This window comes from Anopheles coustani, chromosome 3 (genome assembly GCF_943734705.1).
Source record: "Anopheles coustani chromosome 3, idAnoCousDA_361_x.2, whole genome shotgun sequence".
Classification (NCBI taxonomy): Eukaryota; Metazoa; Arthropoda; class Insecta; order Diptera; family Culicidae; genus Anopheles; species Anopheles coustani.
The window spans coordinates 80288829-80309381 of NC_071288.1; the positions used below are offsets into that span (position 1 = coordinate 80288829).

Here is a 20553-nt window from a genome sequence, read left to right on the forward strand (position 1 = left end):
GCGATGCATTTGATTGATTCATTATCAATATCATCTTATGGTTTTCCAATGATTTGTCAAGTGCCCAGCCTTCCAAAATATTAATCAAATTGCTATCTTGTTTGCAGTCAATCACCATTAGAAGAGCAGATTTTATGTTGCGGAAAACATCCAAAATTTCTCGCAGACATGGTTTTTGTTTCCACCATTCATGTTCTATAACAAGATAATCAAGTTGATGTTTGAAGCATTCTATAACTGCAAAGATCAACGGTAGGTTATCACATTGTTGAATAGTCACTGTGAATCCATTTTGTTCGTTTTTCTGTTCTGATAGCCACGATTTCAGTGCTGTGAATAATTTCTTTTGCTTCATTTTCTCGGGTTTACATTGGAGACTTGAGATTTGTATTTTGTTGCAGTACGAGTTTGATATGCCTTTCCAGTGTGAAAATAACAACGATGTGCAAATATACTTGAACAATTCATCAACATCTCGTCTATTTAAAGGTTTATTTCTTTTCTCCTTCATCCAATCTAAAATCCTCATCGCAAGTTGAGAATAAGTAATCGTGGAAGAGTTAAATCCTTGTATTCGAGTTGGTAACACATCATTTTCACGAATACTGTGCATAAGTTTATCTTTTTCGTGATTTGTGTTGCAAACTATCATGAATGATCCGAAAAATGTCTCTATTTGTTTATCTTCCACTTGCTTTGGTAAATCGCATTTTTCAGTAGATTTCCCTTTTATGAAACGTATGCCTTTGTTTTCAATATCTTCCCAGATGTTTTGAACGATTCCGTTCAGTTTTTGATACTGTGTTTCAAACTCGTTTTTGAATTCTTTTGATTCAGTTTCATTAAAATAACATTGATTCACTTCATAACATTCGTTTGCAATGCTTTTTGGGGTAGCAATTTTGTTCTCTATAACATATCGATATTTTCCAACCACAGTATCACGAAAATCAACGGATGTCTTGTGGTAAATGTGCTGAGCTAACTGTTTTGCAAGAGCAGTTAAATCCGAGTTTTCTCTTAAATGGTTAAATAATTCTTTTTTGATTACTAGGTCTAAATTGTTTGGAACAATTCTATAAACATCGTTAGAGATGGACTTAAGAATAGAATCAACTACATTTCCACCAAATGAATGTTTTGCTACTGATGTTTTAACTTCTTCTGCCAGACCAATGTTAGAACAAAGAACTAATACGGGTGACTCATTTGTAAGGCTCATATCCCATTGCTGGTGTAGAAAATAATTAAAGTACTTACTAATCGCAAACGGGGCTCTATTATCCGTAGATGTGAGGTCGTCCCATGTGATGGCTTTGGTCTTATCTTCTTTGTGCTCAGCTTGGATGAAAAGATCCCTCCATCGATTGGCAGCTTTGAATCGAAATACTATGTCGTCGAATATTGCACCTCTCATATTCTCGCTGGTCATTTCAAAATCAAAATTCTCATTGTCTCGCATAAGCTTAGCTACATGACACAGCATCACTATAAGAAGCTTCTGTTGATAAGTTGCACCTACAAGGGAGTCGATCATTCCTTGATCCCTTTGGTTTTCAGGAGTTCCATCTTGGTTCTCTTTTGCGATCCTTGCAGCTGTTTTGTTGCTTTCAGCTATCGTTTCAGCATGATGGCCAACCTCAATTTTTTGCGGTGCATTCGCTTCTGGCATTTGATGATCCGGACGATGAATTGCTTGCTTTAATATGTCGCCTTCGTCCATACCAGCTTGATTTAGATTGACGAGCTGTGGTTCTCGTGTCACGTCTTGAACAAAATCACCGGATTTTTCCATTTCGTCTGTCTTGACTTAGTATATAGCTTAAACTCGTGTTTCAGTGACTGTTATGAGCTGCAGACAATAAACACGGTATTTTAGGATATTCTCATCAACATACGTTTTACGATCTGATTCTGGTCCATTACCTGATTGTTATCGTTCTGCGACTTGATTCCGATCTGCCAAATGATTGTTTTCGGTAACTCTAGGTGAACTTTCGGCTTTAAAAGCTGTATTAAATGAAAGATTGTGTGAGAAAAAGAATTCAGGGTAGAGTGCAATACAACAAGACCAGGCAGAGCGCGTGTCAGAGTCAATTTTTAAACAGTTTTCAATTTTTCAAAACGTAAAGAGATAACGTCGGTTTGATCAATGATCAGTAAATTTGTTAAATTTCAAACGTATTCTAAAACTACAGATTTCAACTATCAAAAGATTTCTAAGAACATTTGATTGAATTGAATTCACAAACAACATTGATTCTGGATGGCGTGAACGTTTGTACCTTGGCAAATTAACTTCTGATGCATGTTTATACGTTAAAGTTCAGTAAATATAAAAACGGCTGGCTATATGTTATGATCATCATATCACTATTTCATCATATTTTGCAGGAAAGTCTTAACGGCCCAGACCGTTGTAGAAATGTCTAAGCATTTTCAAGCCTAACAAGTTCAAATCCAAGCATAGGAACAATAACGAAAGTGCGCATAGTTGTTTATATTATGCTTAAAATGTTACTCAGAAACGCCCAACCAATGGCCTTACGCATAAAGTGTTTCTCTTCACCAAAGTTTTCGATCGCTTGCAATCCATCGTATATCTATAAATAAAATTCAACTCGAAGCTTGCAGTATATAATAAAACTCTATTATTATGTGCAAATCAGACCAATCCATTGAATACAGGAACCAAAAGACGTAACGAAAAAGGTGCCAATAGAGGTTGCATACTATTTTTAGTTTTCACACGAGTATTCTTCGGAAACGTTCTGATAATAACTTCTGATAAAAACTCCACAACCTGAAAGGTCTATCAAACGTCTCGGCTAGGGCTAGGGGGACGTGATTTTTATTTCTCGGGGTGGTCCCTCTATTGGGGCGCTCTCTCTCTTTCTCTCTACCTTTCCAACACTCTCATGTCTCGAGCTGACGCAGTGGGTCTCGAACCGCCTCGCTAACCCCCGTCTATGCATACCAACTGCTAGACCGTCGCTCTTGGTTGAGTGCGATGGGTTTAAAACGCAATATAGCGTCCAAAGTTGATAGTTGTTATTACCGACGCAGACGACTTTTGGGCATCGTTAGAAGCAGTCGGATGATTCGATTTATTATATTATTGTAGTTTTCGTCTGCGTCTATGAGTCTCACAGCTTTGCTGGAACGAAACATCATTATTTTTCTCTCTAGAAATGGAAAAAGCATTCAAAACATATGAAATTGGACTTACATTAGCAAAGTAACAGTTTTAGACATTATTAAAAAGTATAAAACTACGAAAAGTATCGCAAAATCTCCAAAGATCTGCTCTTTGCAAATCACAGTTCGGGAAAGGGGAGGTCGATTTTTTAGTTCGGATCAGATCGGCTGTCGCGGCAGTAGATAAGCGAGATGGGCAGTAATATCTGACGATGGTGGGAATGGGGAATTTATGTGCAGGTATAAAAGAGACAAGGCTATCAGCATCTCGCTCTCAGCCTTGGTTTTGGCCTACGATCCGTGCTCAGTGGCGGTAGGGTACTGCCTTTAATTGAATGATCTGGCGCAACTTGTTTCGCTTTGCTGTTTTGAACAAGGATCGCGACGTCCGAGGTAGAATCAATTATCAAGTAGTTAGAGCAGGAGTGCATTCTGCTATAACGTTCGCTAAGAGCGCTGAAGAAGTGCTCTCGTTCTGCACACAACCCAACTTAACCTTTTTGTATACTAGCGGCGCTTGTACGGGCATGATACCACACTCTTTTATTATTGATCTCCTATCGTTTATTACTGTCTCCATTCAAATTTTCCAACATCCCTCAGATGAGCTTAAAAAGCTGTTAACAACTATTAAAAAAAAGGAGAAAACTGATATTTTAATCGTCCGAGCCGGGAAAACCCTTACTGGCACGGGTAAACGACCAAACGGGACTGCGAACTGAAATAACATTCCACACAAACTGTTCGCCGTATCATCTCAAGTGAGAAGACATACACTCACATGCATGAACCAAAACCGAAGCGGCATTTAAATTAACTGATTAGTGCACATATTCACAAATCCAACGAGCTCAAGAGTACACTATATTATTTTGTGGATAGCTCTTGATAAGATGAAACATAGTTTCAAAGTCTGAAATGCCACGAATTTCACTGTATAATACGAAAACCCTTCGTGTATAAGAACTTGAGCCATAAATTAACACGTTTATTACCTGTTTTATTCCGTTTCAGTCCAGTAGAGCGGCAGCCAAATCTCACTACTTTTAGTTTTGAGGTTCGACTCGTGCGCTAGAAGCTCTTTATGTTCGTCACACTACTCTTTTTGCCACGGTAATGAATGAATATTTAATAGCTCGTTTTCACTGGTAAGTAAGAATGCCCGGTGGTCGCTTGCTCCACTGAATACAAACGTCGAATGGTTTTTGTGTGTCGAGCACCGTAGAGCATCTTCTGTAGTAGATCCGTTCCGAGGTGATTCCGATACCGCGCAATAGTGGACGACCGGGGCTTCGGAACGAAAATAAACATAGTAAAAATATCCGCCTCACCTAGCTCTGCCAAAGCAATCCCCTGCGCCGCAGTCAACAATCTATAATGTAGTACATGTAATGTACTGCGCGCTTGCGCAGCCACTAAGACGCGCTATTGGTATCTTCGGGCGCTTCCGCATCCAATCACTTGAACATGCGGTTTATTGTACCTTAGCTTCGTGCTCTGGTTTCTGTATGGTTCTCGCTTGCTCTTATACGCGTGGTTGTATCTCGGTGGACAGTGCCTGTAACAAGCCGTAGGTTGTGGTCATTGAGAGAAGGAGGTGCGAAGTCGGGTTCGTCGGTCCTGTAGTGCGAAACTTTTCATTACTGAACATTGATCTGAATGAAAAGCATAGGTAGAATTGAAACGCGTTTTATTCGATTATTCACATTTACCCAAATAACGATGTGTGCTATCGGCCGCTGTTCTGCTTCGCTGGATGGTGATCTATTATACAGGGTTTATCAGATGATATTATAACAGTAGCAGTGTGGTGGATATACGGTATCCATAACTCGTGATCACCTTGTATCAACGCATTCTGCGTGAAACCACTCGCGGTCGCGGACTTATCGAAGCGGAGGGTTTGTCATCGTGTACAACTTGAACTTAGATGAAAACTCAGAAGTTTTTAGTTTACTGGATGCGCGACGGGCGTTACGACCACGTCCGATCAGTGTCCACCGAATAGTTCTGTGGTCTATTCGGTATCGATTTATTTATACAGTTTCTTAGGGCTAGTTTACAGGTGGTTGAATAAGTGTTGGTAATGAGGCTGACCTACTTTACAAAAGTTGTTTATCGGTTCTAAAAATGCTGGATATATTGATGTTTTTCAAGAATAGTTAGGTTGTTGCAAAGGTTTTTGCGCGCATCGTTCCCTGTCTCTTTCATAATATCCGGCCCGCTGTGGGTCATGCTTGCTTGGCTCGAATGCCCGACGCCGGCTTGCCATGGGTCATATTACTAGGGTGCAATGCTCGCGTACAATCGTGTCGCAACTTGTTTACGAGTTGCGCTGTTTCGATGCGTTGATCGGAATTTGCTTATGCTGCGTCTTTTAATTTCGGTTGAATCAAGTATGAATAGATTGGCATCGATCAATAAAAGTGTGTCTGGTTAAGATTGTGCATAGCATATGCTACAGCAGCATTATGTATAACTGCAGCACATAATAATCAAACGGCAGGAGACATCGGGGAGTAGACGTTGGCAGCAACACCAGCCATCGTCCTAAGAGTCGCAGCAACCACGCTGCAGACACCATCATCGCGACCAATGCCCCAGCCCGTCAACAGCGCCTGCAGTCGATGACGTTAGCAACAGCAGCATGCATCCTCGGGACCACCACGAGGACCAAAGCCGAAGCCGCGAACAACCAGGGAACGGGGATGTAGAGGACAGCATCCCAGGAGCCGGAGCACTCGTCCCAGGAGCCGGAGTTCCCATGCTCCACGGGAGGCGACGACCGATGAAACTAGCCGTAGCCCTTTGACAACGGCGGAGGAGGCGGCGGTTTCGGAACACATCGGGTCGCTTACCAGTGACAGGTCGTGCTGTAGGTGTCCCACGGCACGGATGGTGCGCAGCTGACGCTGCCGGACAGTAGCTGTTCCGCGAAAGGGCTTTGCGAAAGTCCAAGCGGCTTTCAGGCGTATGCTCGACTCATAGAGCCAGGCCCCAACCAATGACCAATACCTCGCGGTCACGGTTAGCGGCGAAGGGGGCAGCTCCCGTCAGGTGGTTAAGTCGGTAAAAATCCGGCATTCGGAGTCGCGCCCGGATCTTGAAGATTTCCCTGACGTTAAACAAAAAAATAAACAAATAAAGAGCCGGATCAAAGCAGGAAGAACTGGATGAGTGAGACATTTCTCCTCAACGCATTCCCCAAAATTACTTGATGTATGTCCAGACATAAGCTTAGAATAAAATCATCATGTTAAAAATGAACAACTGTATTTATCTTTAGGAGTGGTATAAACTTTGAAAATAGAATAAAACAGAAGGAAAAGGCCGTTTGCAGGCCATCTCTGTAAATCCACCGGATAAGTCTTCTTATCGGGTGCCCTAACAGAACACCTTGCAATTGATCTAAGCGGTGCGCTTTTAACGATTTTGTGTCGGTGGGGCTGTGCATGCAACATGCACTGGAATTCCAATCCAAGCAGCACCCCGCCAACGTAAAATAGTTAAAAGTGTACCTTTGAAAATCGAAAACTGCATCTTTGGAATAAAACGAAGAGCTGCTTGGGCACATCGCGCAACTTAATAATAATCAACAGAGTCGCAAGGAGGAGATTAAGAACATAAAAGTCGCAGCGGTATTAGATTCACTATCTGATCACAAAAAAACCATACCCGAAAAAGAATTTGCCAATATTCAAAGGCAACAAAAGAAAAACCCTCGCATGGGTCCAAGAAGACGAGACTCGTACTTTTCAAAGGCCTGCGATATTCAGAAGCCCGGGAAATCCTTATATGAACAGCCGGTTGCCTGGTGGTTGCAAGCAAGTGGGCAGACATCAAAGATGTCTTGTTTCATTCGTACGGGCCATATTCAATTCCTGTTTTATATGACTCTAAGTAAGAAAACTATTACCGAATTCTGCAATAAATTAAAACAGATCGAAACCTCATTGAGAAACACTCGGTGAACGAATCCAAAAAAAAAAAAACTACTAAGCACTACAAGGTACGTACGTGGTCCAATTTTTCAACGCCGCATACAGGCAGAAACTAGAAAAGAAAAGCAGCGCGCTGGTGCAAGATGTACTTCCTACAAATGGTGGTTTTTCGAACAACGCGTTATGGCCGAAAGCACAACAAAACTCTTCAACACTTCGAGACAGAACGCACCACATGATGGCATCAAACCAAACTGAGATCCAACGCTGTGTTGGATATCACCACATCCAACCACATGTATGCATCCGTACCCTCCGGTATTACGAACGACTGACCACCGATCTATAATAAACCGTCTTTCGCGCGGCATCCAGTAAAACGTCGTGTTGAACTTTTTAATGAATAACAGACGAGTAGAGATTTACGTTAAAAAAATTGAATAATTTAATCATTACCATACCAATGTTGATAAAGAACAGGATTTTTGTGTTAATATTCTTTCTTCAAGTCAACTGTAGTACTATGAATGTGTATGTGACATACATTTGCTGGAAGGATCGATTATCCGGGGTCCGTCCCCTCCCGAACACCCCGGATAATCGACGTTCTACTGTATTTGCTTCAGAAACAGACATCGCTTCGTGCTAGCAACCTTGGGATTGCTCGCAATTCCGGCTCGATGCTGGTAGTGATGTACTACCGGCGCTGGGTTCTTCTAGCCGAGACACGTACCAATTGCATGCAAGGCATACATTGAACAAAACAACTTACAGTCAATCCCTATATTACGAGTACTTTTTCATCCCGGCTATAATATAAAGACCCGAATATTCTATTGTTAACGAATTGTTAAGACTCCAGAAAAATTTAAACACCTTCATGCACAGTGCTTGACTTGTTTTATTTTTTACATGATTTATAGCTCGATTATTCCTCCATTGTTGCATGTCCTTTCCGACGCTGGTGTACACATGTTGATAGGGTAGGACACAAGTACAATATATAAATCGAATCTTACAATCGACCATGCTTAAGGGGTGTGTACGAACTATAACTTATTTAACGTGTGGAATTAAAATTGGACGTTATAATTTTCCAACCAATCAACCAAGAGCAGTTGCTACGGCCTGAATTAAAAACAAACCAAAGAAAACTTGTAGTTTATATTTATCTGTACATACACACATCGTAAGTGCCCAATCGAGCTGTTGAACCGATCAATTGAACTTTAAATTAACACACGGTAGGAGTCGGTAGGAGAGTATGACGTTAAATTAGCTAAATCAAAAGAGATAAAGAAAATGTTTGGAAAATGTCGTAACACTTTGCAAAAATGATCGTACACAAAGGATGTTTGCTGAAACCAAGCTGAGAAGCGTAGGAAGGGTTGAGTATTTTCTTTCAGTTTTTGTGAGTTAGCATTTGCGTCGATACGTTTCATGCTGTCGGAGCAGGACGAGTATTTACAAGACACATAAAGCAACCCGTAGACGTTGCGAACTTGTACGTGCGAACAATTTGACAACCAGGCATTGCCTATGTTAAGGAAAGGAAAGGAAGATTTCCTCTTATATCTTCCTTTCCTTTCCTTAACATAGGCAATGCCTGGTTGTCAAATTGTTCGCGCGTACAAGTTCGCAACGTCTACGGGTTGCTTAAAAGTATGTGACAGCACATTCGGAACCTATTTCCGACGCAAATCCACACAATTACGGACGGTGTCGAAAGTGCGATCACATGAAAAGAGGAACAACCAGCATGAATCGCTTTCGGCGCGATCGGTTGGCGCTGGTCGACAATGACCTGCGGGCTCTCGGCCGTGGACTACCACCGCCGCCTCCCGTGCGCGGCACGTCCAGGAAGAACGGATCACTTAGGACGTCACTCTCTTTGTACTCGTCGTAACCCCGGACTGAGGACGGTGGCGCTTTGGAGGATCGTGGTCCCACGGTCGTGGAAGTGGCCGGCTGCACGGTGCTCGACAGGGAACCACCGCCATTGCTGGTGATCGAGTAGTTGATCGTGCGACCATGGTTGTCCCGGATGGAGGTGCTGGTCGTCACGATCACTTTGGGCAGCCCGGACACTCCGGGAGTCCCCGGAGCGGTGCCACTACGAGCGGAAGGTTGAACGCGAGGGGGCGAACTGCTGCTCTTGTGGTGCTCATTGTTGATGATAAATCTACTAGTGTTGCCACTGCTGCTGCTGCTGCTGCTGCTAGGGGACTTCTTAGAATTACGATCGATGTAACTATTAACGCTACCACTATTGCTGCCTGTGCTACTACTAATTCTATTATTACTAGAACTACTTGCGCTAGGATTAGTACTAGGTCTACCATCTCTGCTAGTTACACTACCAGTGAGCTCCTTCGGGTGGCGATCCTCTCCGCTCTTACCGGGCGATGTATTCCTGGTGATAACAAATTCACTATTGGTGTTCGACTTAACGCTATCTAGGTTAGGGTTATTGCCAGCGTCCGTTTCGTCCCCATCGGAGCTGTAGTCCTCGTCATAATCGTACTCCACTACCGGCTCCTGACCGGCACCACCACTTCCGATCGTCACCTCCGTCTCCTTCTGCTGCTGCTGAGGCGGTAGGTTGCCATCAATCTTCCACTCACTGACCGCGATCGTTCCCGAGCCTTGTTCCTTCGAGCTTCCACCATTAGCCGGCTTACCGAGGCTATGGTTGTGGAAGGGGGGATCCGATCGCTTCAGCTCCTTGTGCTGCGGGATCTGCGTAAGGTCTTCGACTTCCGGATCGAACTGGAGCGATATGTCCTTCTGGTTGCGCAGCTGCTGCTCGAAGGGAAGGTGCAGCGGTACCTGAAAACGAACCGGATACTGTCCGGGGTCAGAAACGGGGTACGTAAAGCGAGGAGATGTGCATGGTGTGAAACAAGCCTAGGTGCCGTTTGGTGGTCTTTGGTCCGCTACTCACCTGAGGTGGTGGTTGTCTTCGGTAGCCTTCGAAGCGCTCTTCTTGCTGATGGTGATGATGCTGCTGCTGCTGCTGTTGTTGTTGTTGCTGCTGTTGTTGCTGTTGTAGTTGATGCTGTTGCTGCCGTAGTATGTCTTGTCTTTGCTGGGGCGACATCTGAGGGGCCACCGATGGAGGGAGCTTAAAACCCTGAGCCCTCAACCGGAACGGTGTCAACGGGGAGACAGGAGTAGGCAATGCCAGAGGCGACTGTGAGGCAAGCAGCGGTATTCTCTTTGGTGCTTGTGTTTGCTGCTGCTGCTGCTGCTGCTGACTTACCCCAAAACCATTCGCTCCCCCAGCAAACGGTGGCCGCTGGGTTGCCGGGGTGGCCGATGGGGGAACGTTTGGCTTCTGCTGTTGACGGTTGATTTTCTGCGTATGCAGCAACAGTTGCGCCTGATGGTTCTTGATTTCGGCCTCGTGCTGCTGAACCTGTTTCTGCTGCTGCTGGTAAGCCTTCTGCTGCTGCTTGACGGCCGCCTCCTGCTGCCGTTTTTGCAATTCTTCATGCTGCTTGGTGATGGCTTGCTGCTGAAGCAACTGCTCCTGCTGTTGGCGCTTCTGGTGCTCCAGCTGTTGCTTCTGCTTGTGCGTCAGCGGAGGTTGCGAAGGTACCGGCTTAGCTTTCGCGCCACTGCTGGGGGTAGCGTCGTTGTTGCCCCCCACCTGACCCCCGCCCGTCGTATGCGTCGTTACCGTGACATGCGAGTTGGTCACCGCAAGTGTACCACCGTTTTGGAAGTGCTGCTGCTGGAAGGACACGGCCGGTTTGACACCTCCGGCTTTCGTCGGGGGTTCCGTTTTTGGTTGACCACCCTGCTGCTGTTGTTGTTGGAGTGTAAACTGCTGCGGAGAGAAACTGCCATCCTCCTCCAGGGCAGGCACGACGACCGAGTCCTGATCGGCCGGCTTTTCCTCGCCGTACTCTTCGTCTTCGTACTCGTAGTCCTCCTCCTGCTCGGATGGAGTTTTCGGGGAGGTACTGGAGTAGGCGTGCATTGGGGTCGCTATCGTCGAGGACGATATCGGTTGCGTGAAGCCCTTGTTACTGTTGTTGTTGTTGAAAATAAATCTTCGCGAAGGTGTCGTCGTTGTCGGTGGCCTGGCTGTGGTCGTCGTAGTGGTTGTTGTAGTTGTGGTCGTTGTTGACGTGGTGGACGAGGAGTCGCCCCCATCGCTTCCATCTTCTTCGGAGCTGCCATCTGAAAAAGAACGGTGACATAACCATCAGAGTCACATGAAACCATTCGCAGAACCACAAGAGCACATTACCTTCCGGTGACGGAATAATCGTGTTCCCATACAGCTCCAGGTTTAGGTAGTAAAACTTCTCCGACTTGGAACAGTCGACCTCGTCGACGCGCTCGCAGACGCGCGTCTCCTGGTCGAACACCGTCCCGTTGAGGCAGAGGAACTTGATGTCCATCGGTTCGTCGCCCTGGCCGATGGTGCAAACGTGGAACATCTGGCAGGACGCTTCCAGATCGGCATAGTAACCACCGATCACTTTGCCCGCGCACGTAAAGTTCGTCTCCGGCAGATTGTCAAAGTCCAGGTACTGCGAAATGGTGTATGAGATATTACTGTTATGACAAAATGAAAGTCGTAAGAAGTCCTACCCCAGGTGCACCCATGCAATCGACGCCGAAGACAAGCAGCAAAAACGTTATGAACGTTCCTGGAAAGGGAAAAGAAAAGAGCCATGAATTAGGTTCTGCGTCGAAGCTATAAAACGAAGTCCACAACGTACCTTGCGAAAAGGACTGCAATATCTTTAGAACCTTCATTCTGGATCGTCTCCGCATCTGCAAGACGAAGGAGGAAGCAAGAAGGTAAATGAGAATGCTTTCGTAATTAACATGAAGCGTGTCTTATGGGGAATTCGATCGAAAACACACGCGGTCTACGACGACTTGGCAATGGTGGAAACAAAACAAAAGTGTGGAGAAATTTCCATTCCATTCCACACCGGGTCAAATCTCGTTAGCTTCCCCATTAGGAGTATGGCACCGTAGGTGGCAGGTGCTGATTCCACACGAAATGCAAGAAAAAAAGAAGAAAATGTTAAGGAAACTCCTCACAAACAGCGAAAAGTAGTCCAGGTTCAAGTGACCGGGTTGTTATTTAATTGAAACCGGGATGAATGAATGCAATTCGATGCGGTCGGTCGGTTTGGATTCGGCAGTCTCGGTTTTCGTCCGGACCACGTGCTTGCCATTCCGAGTCCCACACGCTGATGAATGAATCACTTTGGACTTCGCTTGGTAAGGTCGAATTCCAGTTCTCGTTCAGTTTCCCACAGCGCTTCCGTGATGTGGCTTCCTGTTGTTGTCTGATGTGGTTACAGCTCTTTTTTGTTCTACCCAACATGGTCGGACTTTAACCGTGTCCAAGGGAGTACACCCTTCTAGGGAAAGCAAGTGGCGAACACGGTGGAGCTCATAGAGTAAGTTGTCACTCTTCAGAAGTCATAAGAAATCACTTCACATTGCCAAGTGTAAGTAGGGCGCCACTCTTTTTCCTGGTCTAATTTCCCGTGCTCGGAAACTTCAAAACTCCGTGAAGGTGTTCGAGAAGAAAGGATGTTCTCTCAATTTGCGTCCATAATCGATTGGATTCTGTGGTTTTGTCAGTAGCCGGTCGGTGGATCTGAATTCCGCTTTGAATCGGGCTGAAGAAACAACGGTCGACGACGGTTACAAGGCAGATGGCATAGCGTGGCGATCGGTTCGTTCTTGTACGGTTCCGATTCGAAATGTCTTTCTCGTATTTTCTTGTTCTTCGGCCTTTCCATCGACTTTTTCTTTCGGACCCACAAGTGAACAGGTGTCGCTGGCCTACCGTAACTTCTTGCCCATTGCGGGAGAGTCTTCCAACACCATCAATGACGACGACACCATTAAATCTATACCGGCTGTGGGATCATGGGACTGGGAATCTGGAGTTCAGCCGTCAGACAACACAAAACAAAACGCACCTCCAACAGCTTATCGCCCGAAACGGCAAAGCAAAACCGCGAAAAACCCTACCCAATGTAATCGATACCGTGTGCTCCTCGGTATTACTGTGATATTGAGGACCTTCTTCTTTCTTCCGTATTGCTTAATCGGTCTTCGGTTTTGCAGTTCCTTCTTCTTCGCTTTGGTCCAGAGTTATGAATGAACTGCACGCCGCGACTGGACTCGTGCTTCAGACCACCTGATTCATGCATTGAAAGCTCCATGCGAGATCTTTAAATCTTCGAATGTAGTCCTTATGGGTTTAAGATTACGGGCAAACACATGTTCCACAGCGTGGTCGGTCATCTCATTGTGTTTTACCAATTTTACTCGCCCGTGCGGGAAAATATTCAAATCCCCGCTCATTGTATTCTATTCTGCATGGCAAGGACGCATTCTTCATATGATGTATCGTCGATTCGGTGCGAAATTGAAACGTGGAGTATTGTTCTTGCTTGTGGATTTTTTAACAGAGGACACCTAGAGGTAGCCTAGCACGTGCCGTCCGCAGGCGCCTTTCGCGGGCGACATAAGCAAACGCTTCTCGGCGATCTTTCGTCGCTCTTCCACGCATCAATTTATGAACAGCTATATATTCCGCGGTGCATAACGATCGGAATGGAGGGGAAGTACATAAGGATCATTGAGTGCTTGCATGGGGTTTGTGTCTTTCTTTTGCCTGTCTCTTTCAGCCTCGTTCAGGACCGACCGTTACCGCGCTTAAGCCACCTCACCTGTCGCATCGTGTTGGACGTAATAATTTGTAAACAATTTACTAAGAATGTTTGTAGACGATCGTAAGGTGCATCGTATGGTTCCTTGATAGGAGTTCAAATATTATATGAACAATAAATAGAAATTGAACCGAAACGCAAAATGAATAAACTTATTTCTTATTGAAAAGGAATTTAACTTTCTTATTCTTTGTCTATAGTGTAGACCCTATATACTTATAGACTCTATACAATGACACATGTTATGAGAAGTATTTTTATTCCTTTTGAAAACACAATGAGCTCAAAAAAAAAGCGAAACCCCTAGAAACGCATCAAACACTTTTCCTTATTTTAACTTATATTTAAATTAAAAACGTTTGTTTTCCCTCCATTTGATAATATACCTATTTTTATTACAAAAAAAAGTACAATATGTTAATGACTCCTCCATGCGTTGACTTTTATTATTGAAGAAACTTGTTTAACTTTATTCCCTCATCATTGCTGGGATCATTTAATGTGGTTCAAGAAAACTCGATCGACAAGCCCGATAAAATGACCAATGCCATACGGAGAAGAACGAAACACAAAAGAAAGCCTGAGCCCTTCGAGCAAACGTGTCCTTTTCCGTTCGTCACCACCTTCGAGACGGAAAAGGGTAAAACCTGCTACCTTTTAATTCTGAAGTAACCTGCACTTCCATCCGATAAAAGCTCGTTCACTTTCACTAGCCCTTGCCCTTCAGTTTTCCACCGAACAATTTCCAACGGTCAACGGACATCTAGCGAGGGGGAGATAATGAAATAACGCGCAGCAGACAATGTGTCGCGCACGAGGGCCGTGATGAAAATGATCGCATTTCCTACACCATGGCCAACAGGAACCCTTCGACCCGTGCAGACCCCGCTTCCGCTTCCAACCGGGCGCCGTTGTTGAATGATCCGGCGATGCGGAAAGCTCTCGAGAGAAAATGCAGTGGTGGGGATGTTTCGGTTTGCTGGTTTTCCGATGCCGGTCGGTACGTTAACAAACGCTAGCGCAGCATGTCGCTCGGCACTACATCTATCGGTGGCAGTCGGTCGAGTCGGGTTGCAATAGACAAAATGTAAGATCATTCCTTTTGACTTCGATCGTCTCGCCGCACGGCGAATCGCGATCGAATAAAAAGAATACAAAAAATAATTTTTAGAAACCTTTCCCAGCAGTGAATTAAATTTCCTCGGTGAAAGGGTACTTAACAACAATGAAAAAATTTCACAGAAAATACTGTAAGCCGTGAGTGTGCGTTGTTCTTGTGATAGTTACGTTGTGACGAAGAAAAAATTTGGTGGAAACACTAGTTCATTAGAAAGTGACTTCATAAAATCACAAGTACAATTAAGAGGATTGAACAAAATGTTACAAGGCAATAAGTTAAAGCACTAGTTATTTGTGTATCTAATTAAATAGACGCTGAAAAAGAAAGCAAATTAAACTTTTTCATGAAATATTTTTTCCTTGGCACATTCAACTGTTTTTCGATATAGGTGAAATGAAGTCTATTTTTATCATTCAAAGGGTTTTATTTGAATGTTATGGCGAACATTATTCAAAATGAAACCAATATATTAAGGCAACAGTAACGATAAAATTTAGCAGAATTTTGAGGCAACGAAATAAGTGTTACACATGGTTCAATATTGAAACAAAAGTTTTGTTCGTTTATGATAAGTTAAATGTTTCTTTTTATTACTGATTTTTCACATGATAGTCATGATAAAAGTTGTTTTTGCCAGCAATTAAAATTTTTATATTTTTCAAAAAGTATTTGATTTTTGAAAAAACAAATTGGTACAACCCAAAATAAGATTGTCCGTTCGATATTACCCCCGGTGCTAAACATAAATATTGAAAGGTCTTGTCAAATTGCAGTTAAATTTAAAGGCAACACATTTTTAAAACCTACTCAACTGCAATATATTGACATGAAATAACATATTTTCGTGGTACTCCCGTGTGGTTTAGTGTTTGGTTATAACCAAAACATGAACAATTAAATGTATTGTAGTGTAAACCACCATTTTAAACTCATGTCAAAGTTTACCTCGAACATCATTAGGAAACAAAAGTATTACCCTAAACGAAAACGTCCAACTGACACCCTCAAGGTAATCGTCCGCCAGCGGAAGTGAGCGTAGGTGGTTGTAATAGTGTAGGAATACATTTGAATTAAAGTAAATTTTATATTCTAAAACTCCTGTTGTTAACCTGGTTGAGGTTTGAACAATGAAGCCACGATAAACGACATCGACCTTCATGGTCGGCTGAACTGCACCGAACGGTGGGAAAAAACGATTTTCAATTGTACTTGAATGACGAACGTCGTCCAGAATTTGCCACGCAGAACACTCTCCTGCGGTATCACTGAAACCTTGGGGACGAGTTGTGAAGCTTTGATTTCGACGTAACAAAGTCCTATAACCGGAGCAAAAGATCAGCTTCCTCCGATGGGCGGTTGGCAAATGTATCGAGCCGTAACGAGACCTACCGGCGGCACTCTGGTGTAGGAATAATTTGCCATACTCAACAGGCAGTCGGTTTGGGTTGAGGTGCAACCCACCCCAGGAATGGAAGAAGCCGAATCCGTAATGCTCTGGTTACGCCCGGATGGCCACACATTTACCTCGTCCCGCGCTGAGAATAGACCGTTTCCTGCTTCGCTTACATAGTGTGCAGTCACGCGTAAGGCTCTGGTGGGAATGTGGTTGTGGGGTAGAAAATTCAAATGCGACAAACCAACGGCAGGGTCGAACGCCTACAGAACCAACATTTGTAGAGCTTTGCGTTCTTAACGATGGTTCGACCAACGATAAATTCAAACATGAAGCAACTGAAGCGAGTTGGAGGGAAACGCAAAAGACCGAAAAGTTTTCCACCCGCAGAGTCTGTGGCGCACGCATCATAAACACTTGACTCAGTGGCGATCGCCAGACGGAAGTAAAGTGAGGATAGAAACAGACCAGCAAAGAACGATCCACCTTGAGGCCTCGAAATGGTAGAAAAGTGTCTGTTTTGCTGAGAACAATGTTTTAGCCTTATTATTGTCAGTGAAAAATGCATTATCTTTCTTAAGCTTCAATTTTATTTTTGTAAATTTATCAAAGATTTTTTAAGAAAAACGAATGAATACAACTTTCTTCTGATAGTGGGAAAAAAGATTCTACACATTACAACAGGTCCTTTTGATCAATTGACCTCGTAACAGCGGGTCACCCAGGGAGAGGTCCTTCAGCGGTAGCAGCAGGTGAAAAGAAGGCAATCGTCCTGGCGAAAGCCCTCGAAGAGGGGAATCCTTCGGGCCGTTTAATTGACATCGGCTTTCGGGAGCCGATCCTTCGGAAGGACCTCTGTCAAGGTCTATCATAGAACAGGGAAGAACTCTCCTCGCATCGCACGCACCTCTACGATCATAATTATCTTCGCACTGTCGTTGTCCTTTTTGATAGTGTCTGTCCCTTGAACATTATTCTGTACGCGGTTATCCTGTCCTACATCGTTAGGGTTGAACGAACAGCTGCTGCCGCTGTTCCTCCTGCTCCTGCTGCTTCTACCAGTTATTTCATGTAACTAGAATTGCCGACTGTTTATGAGTATCATCAACATCGTCAGGATATGCGCAGGAACTTCCGGAAGGAAGCATACCCCAACCAGTTCCTGGTGACGTAGGATTCAAGGGTGAAACGAGAGAGAAATGAAGTTGGCGTGTCGAGAGCGACAAGTGAAAGAGGGTCGAAAGTGCAACGTACGGACACCCATGCGGACCGTTGCACCAACGTGTAGTAACGAGTGCTAAGGTAAAAAGGATCTCCCGCGTACCGAGTGTCATATGTTGTGCCTGGTCAGCATAGCTCCTTATCCTTGCGTGGTTCTCCCCCTTTCCCAGCGTTCCGTGGCACGAAACTGCATAAATAACAAACGTTTATGATCAACGGTATTTAACGTCACTTTTCCCTTCTTTTTGTAATGCTTTCGTTGAACTTTTTTCATTCCCGTCTGTACCGCGACCCCTAGCATACGTTCGGTTTATGCTTTGTTTACGTTAGGGGTTGGTCTCCTCCGCGCGGTCGGTGCCCCTTTTTTGTGTTTAGTGGCGCGCACGGTGCATTTCACCTGTTGCCTTTCCGCGGGGTTCACCGTCGACCTGCGGATACGCACTTGTCTACCAGCCGGCCTCACGGCTAGGGGTCGATTTGATCCTACGCCTTTCGGATGGCATGTAATCGTCGCCCGTTGCCAATGGTCGTCAAACGGCGTTTGTGGCGTTTGACTTACCTTATGCAAGGCCACCAGACAATTCGTCAGGTGCGCTTCTGTGCACACGAGGATAGCGGCAACGAAAGAGATGAAAAGCAACACCAACCGTGCTCGAAAGAGGAGGGGAAAATGAAAACAGGTTCTACAGCGAACGTAGCAAGCGCACGAACCCATTCGAAAAACACTTGAAGCCTTTGAAGCTTTAAGCTTTCCCCAGCTACGTTAAATAATGCGATCGTACGATAGCCATAGTAACGATTCGTTAATCGATGCGATGGGCAACATAACACAACAGCATAACGGCTGTAACCCCAAAGCTTCCCAAACCATCCGCGTCACACAGGAAGAATTAGAAGAGGCGCTAGTGTGCTCCGCGATACACACACATAAAAAGGAGGTTGGTTCATTTAGAACAAATTGCGTCGATTGAATAATAAAACATTAAACGTATTTTTTGGACCACTTTGTCTTCTGCCTACGAAATGTTGTTGGTTGGGATGGTGAAAAATTGATTTCCATGTACCTCAATAGACAAAACTGAAGTTCAATACCACATTCAAATTCAATTAGATTATGAGGTAACCTCCGTGTGAACTCTTCTTGGGTCTTGTTGTTGTTTGACGTCTTCGAACCAAAACAAACTTGTGCTTAGCGCTTAGAGGACTCTAATCGATAATAAAGACAATTTTGCTTTAGCAGCAAAAGCAACGTGAAAAGTGAGTGTCCAGTGTAAGTTTTGAAACATTAAACATGTTTTCTGTACAAAAAAAAACGTGGATCGTTTAACACCGGGAACCGGTAATTGAGGAATGTTTGTTTATGGTCGTGAATGCATTGTGCATTTCAGTCCCACTTCCTTATCCTGACACGGCAGAGTGGTTGGTAAGTTGAATGCAATTGTATTTCGGTATGGTTCAAACACAATAAGTGCCAACAATATCTTATTGCAGGTTTGATGAGATCGTCAACGGAGGTGGTCCCGTTACGCCTCAGTTCCAGCGGTCGCCGTTCCGACCACTGATGGACCGTGTTTGTGCCCTGGAATTAAGTAAGCGTGGCGTTAGATGGTGGACACAAATAACAAGTTCTAGAGCGACACCACTGAAGGAACCGGGACGTATCACGAGGATCACACCGTATTTCGAAGACTACCCCAGGCCGACTATGGGTGGACCATTTTACATTATACAAAGTAATTTGTTATTACGTGGTTGGCGGAATTAGCTAGCGGAATAGATTGCTTACTATTAGCAGTAATATCATCAAACAATGTAAGTATGTTATTAAATGTCAGTCAAACTTTTGAAATAATGTGGTGTTTTATTTTACAGAACCGGGAAAATCAACAATTTAAGTTCATCGGCAGTACATCAGCGACAAAACTAGTTAATTTTAGAAAATTAAGAGTTAAATTTGTTAAAAATATGGGTGAGGTAATAGAAATAATTATTTAATTCAACAAAACTAAAAAGTAACTGTAAATTTGAATTTGCAATATTTAAACCGAAAATACCGTTTACATTTAGCCCCTACATGTAGGCAACCGCCAGGTCGAAATGTTACGAGAGCGTACAATAAGGCGTTTGTATCTCTTCTAATAGACGCTAAATGTACGCTCTTATTTTGTATGTTAATGTACGCGATTTGTCGCACGACGCATGAATTAATGCAGCTGGGGTTGCTGAATATGCTTTCGTTGCTGAATATGATTTGATAGACGCATTTTCTTCTATTTTTTTCGTCGATCCGTCATTAACAGCATAATTGTCGGTACTTTTTAAAATTATTTTAACTTATTTTGTACATAGTAAAGCACTGAAGGTATATTTAACATGAAGTTGGATTTTTTAGTTTCAGTTTTAGTTTTAGTGCAAAATAAAGTCACAAAAACTCTTTTCCATCTTCTGATTCGACGTTATGAAATTAATCAATTAAAGGCACTGTCAACGTATATTGTTTGTTCCTGAAATATTTTAATTTAGGCGTTTTTTTCGACTGTTGGAAATATTATTTTAAACTGCTTAAAATATTTTGAACCAATGGACAAAGTAAGCAGCATTAATTGCAAAACTCTTGAAGCATTGTTTCCATCCAAAAACAAGTATATACTCTAGTGGTATCTTGAAGATGAGCGATGTTTTATGTAGGCGCTCGTCCACTTTTCCCAAATAAGTAAAATTTTACCTCAAAAAAGTACCTCAAAAGTCATGTGCGGACGATATTCTAACCAGTCTAAGTTACAACTTGGGTTGAAGTATGCAACCAAACAAAGAAACAATTTAAAACTCTTGGCGTGTAAAAGATGGCATCAAATTTTCTTTGGGGTGGAACAGTTTCAACGACAGTAAATAATTCATCGCCACAATTTGATCTAACCCTTTTACCAGGAAAACAAATGTTACATAATACATTTGAAAAGT

At 43.6% G+C, this 20553-nt stretch overlaps 2 protein-coding genes across 2 annotated transcripts in view; both read right to left on the reverse strand.

Moving 5' to 3' along the window:
* Window positions 1–4783, reverse strand: part of LOC131267297 (myb-like protein AA) — a 30599-nt gene extending 25816 nt beyond the window's left edge. The window contains exons 1-2 of the mRNA XM_058270144.1: window positions 4730–4783; window positions 1927–2010 (exon numbers count right to left, since the gene is read on the reverse strand). Of these exons, the coding sequence (XP_058126127.1) occupies window positions 1927–2010; window positions 4730–4783 (138 nt within the window). The remainder of the gene's footprint in view (window positions 1–1926; window positions 2011–4729) is intronic.
* A 4090-nt stretch (window positions 4784–8873) lies between these two features.
* Window positions 8874–13867, reverse strand: LOC131267306 (uncharacterized). Its single transcript, XM_058270156.1, has 6 exons — window positions 13859–13867; window positions 11876–11930; window positions 11745–11803; window positions 11398–11683; window positions 10084–11327; window positions 8874–9986 (listed from the first exon to the last, which is right to left on the reverse strand). The coding sequence occupies exons 1-6, from the start codon at window positions 13865–13867 to the stop codon at window positions 8874–8876; spliced, it is 2766 nt and encodes a 921-aa protein (XP_058126139.1).
* Window positions 13868–20553: the final 6686 nt, after the last annotated feature.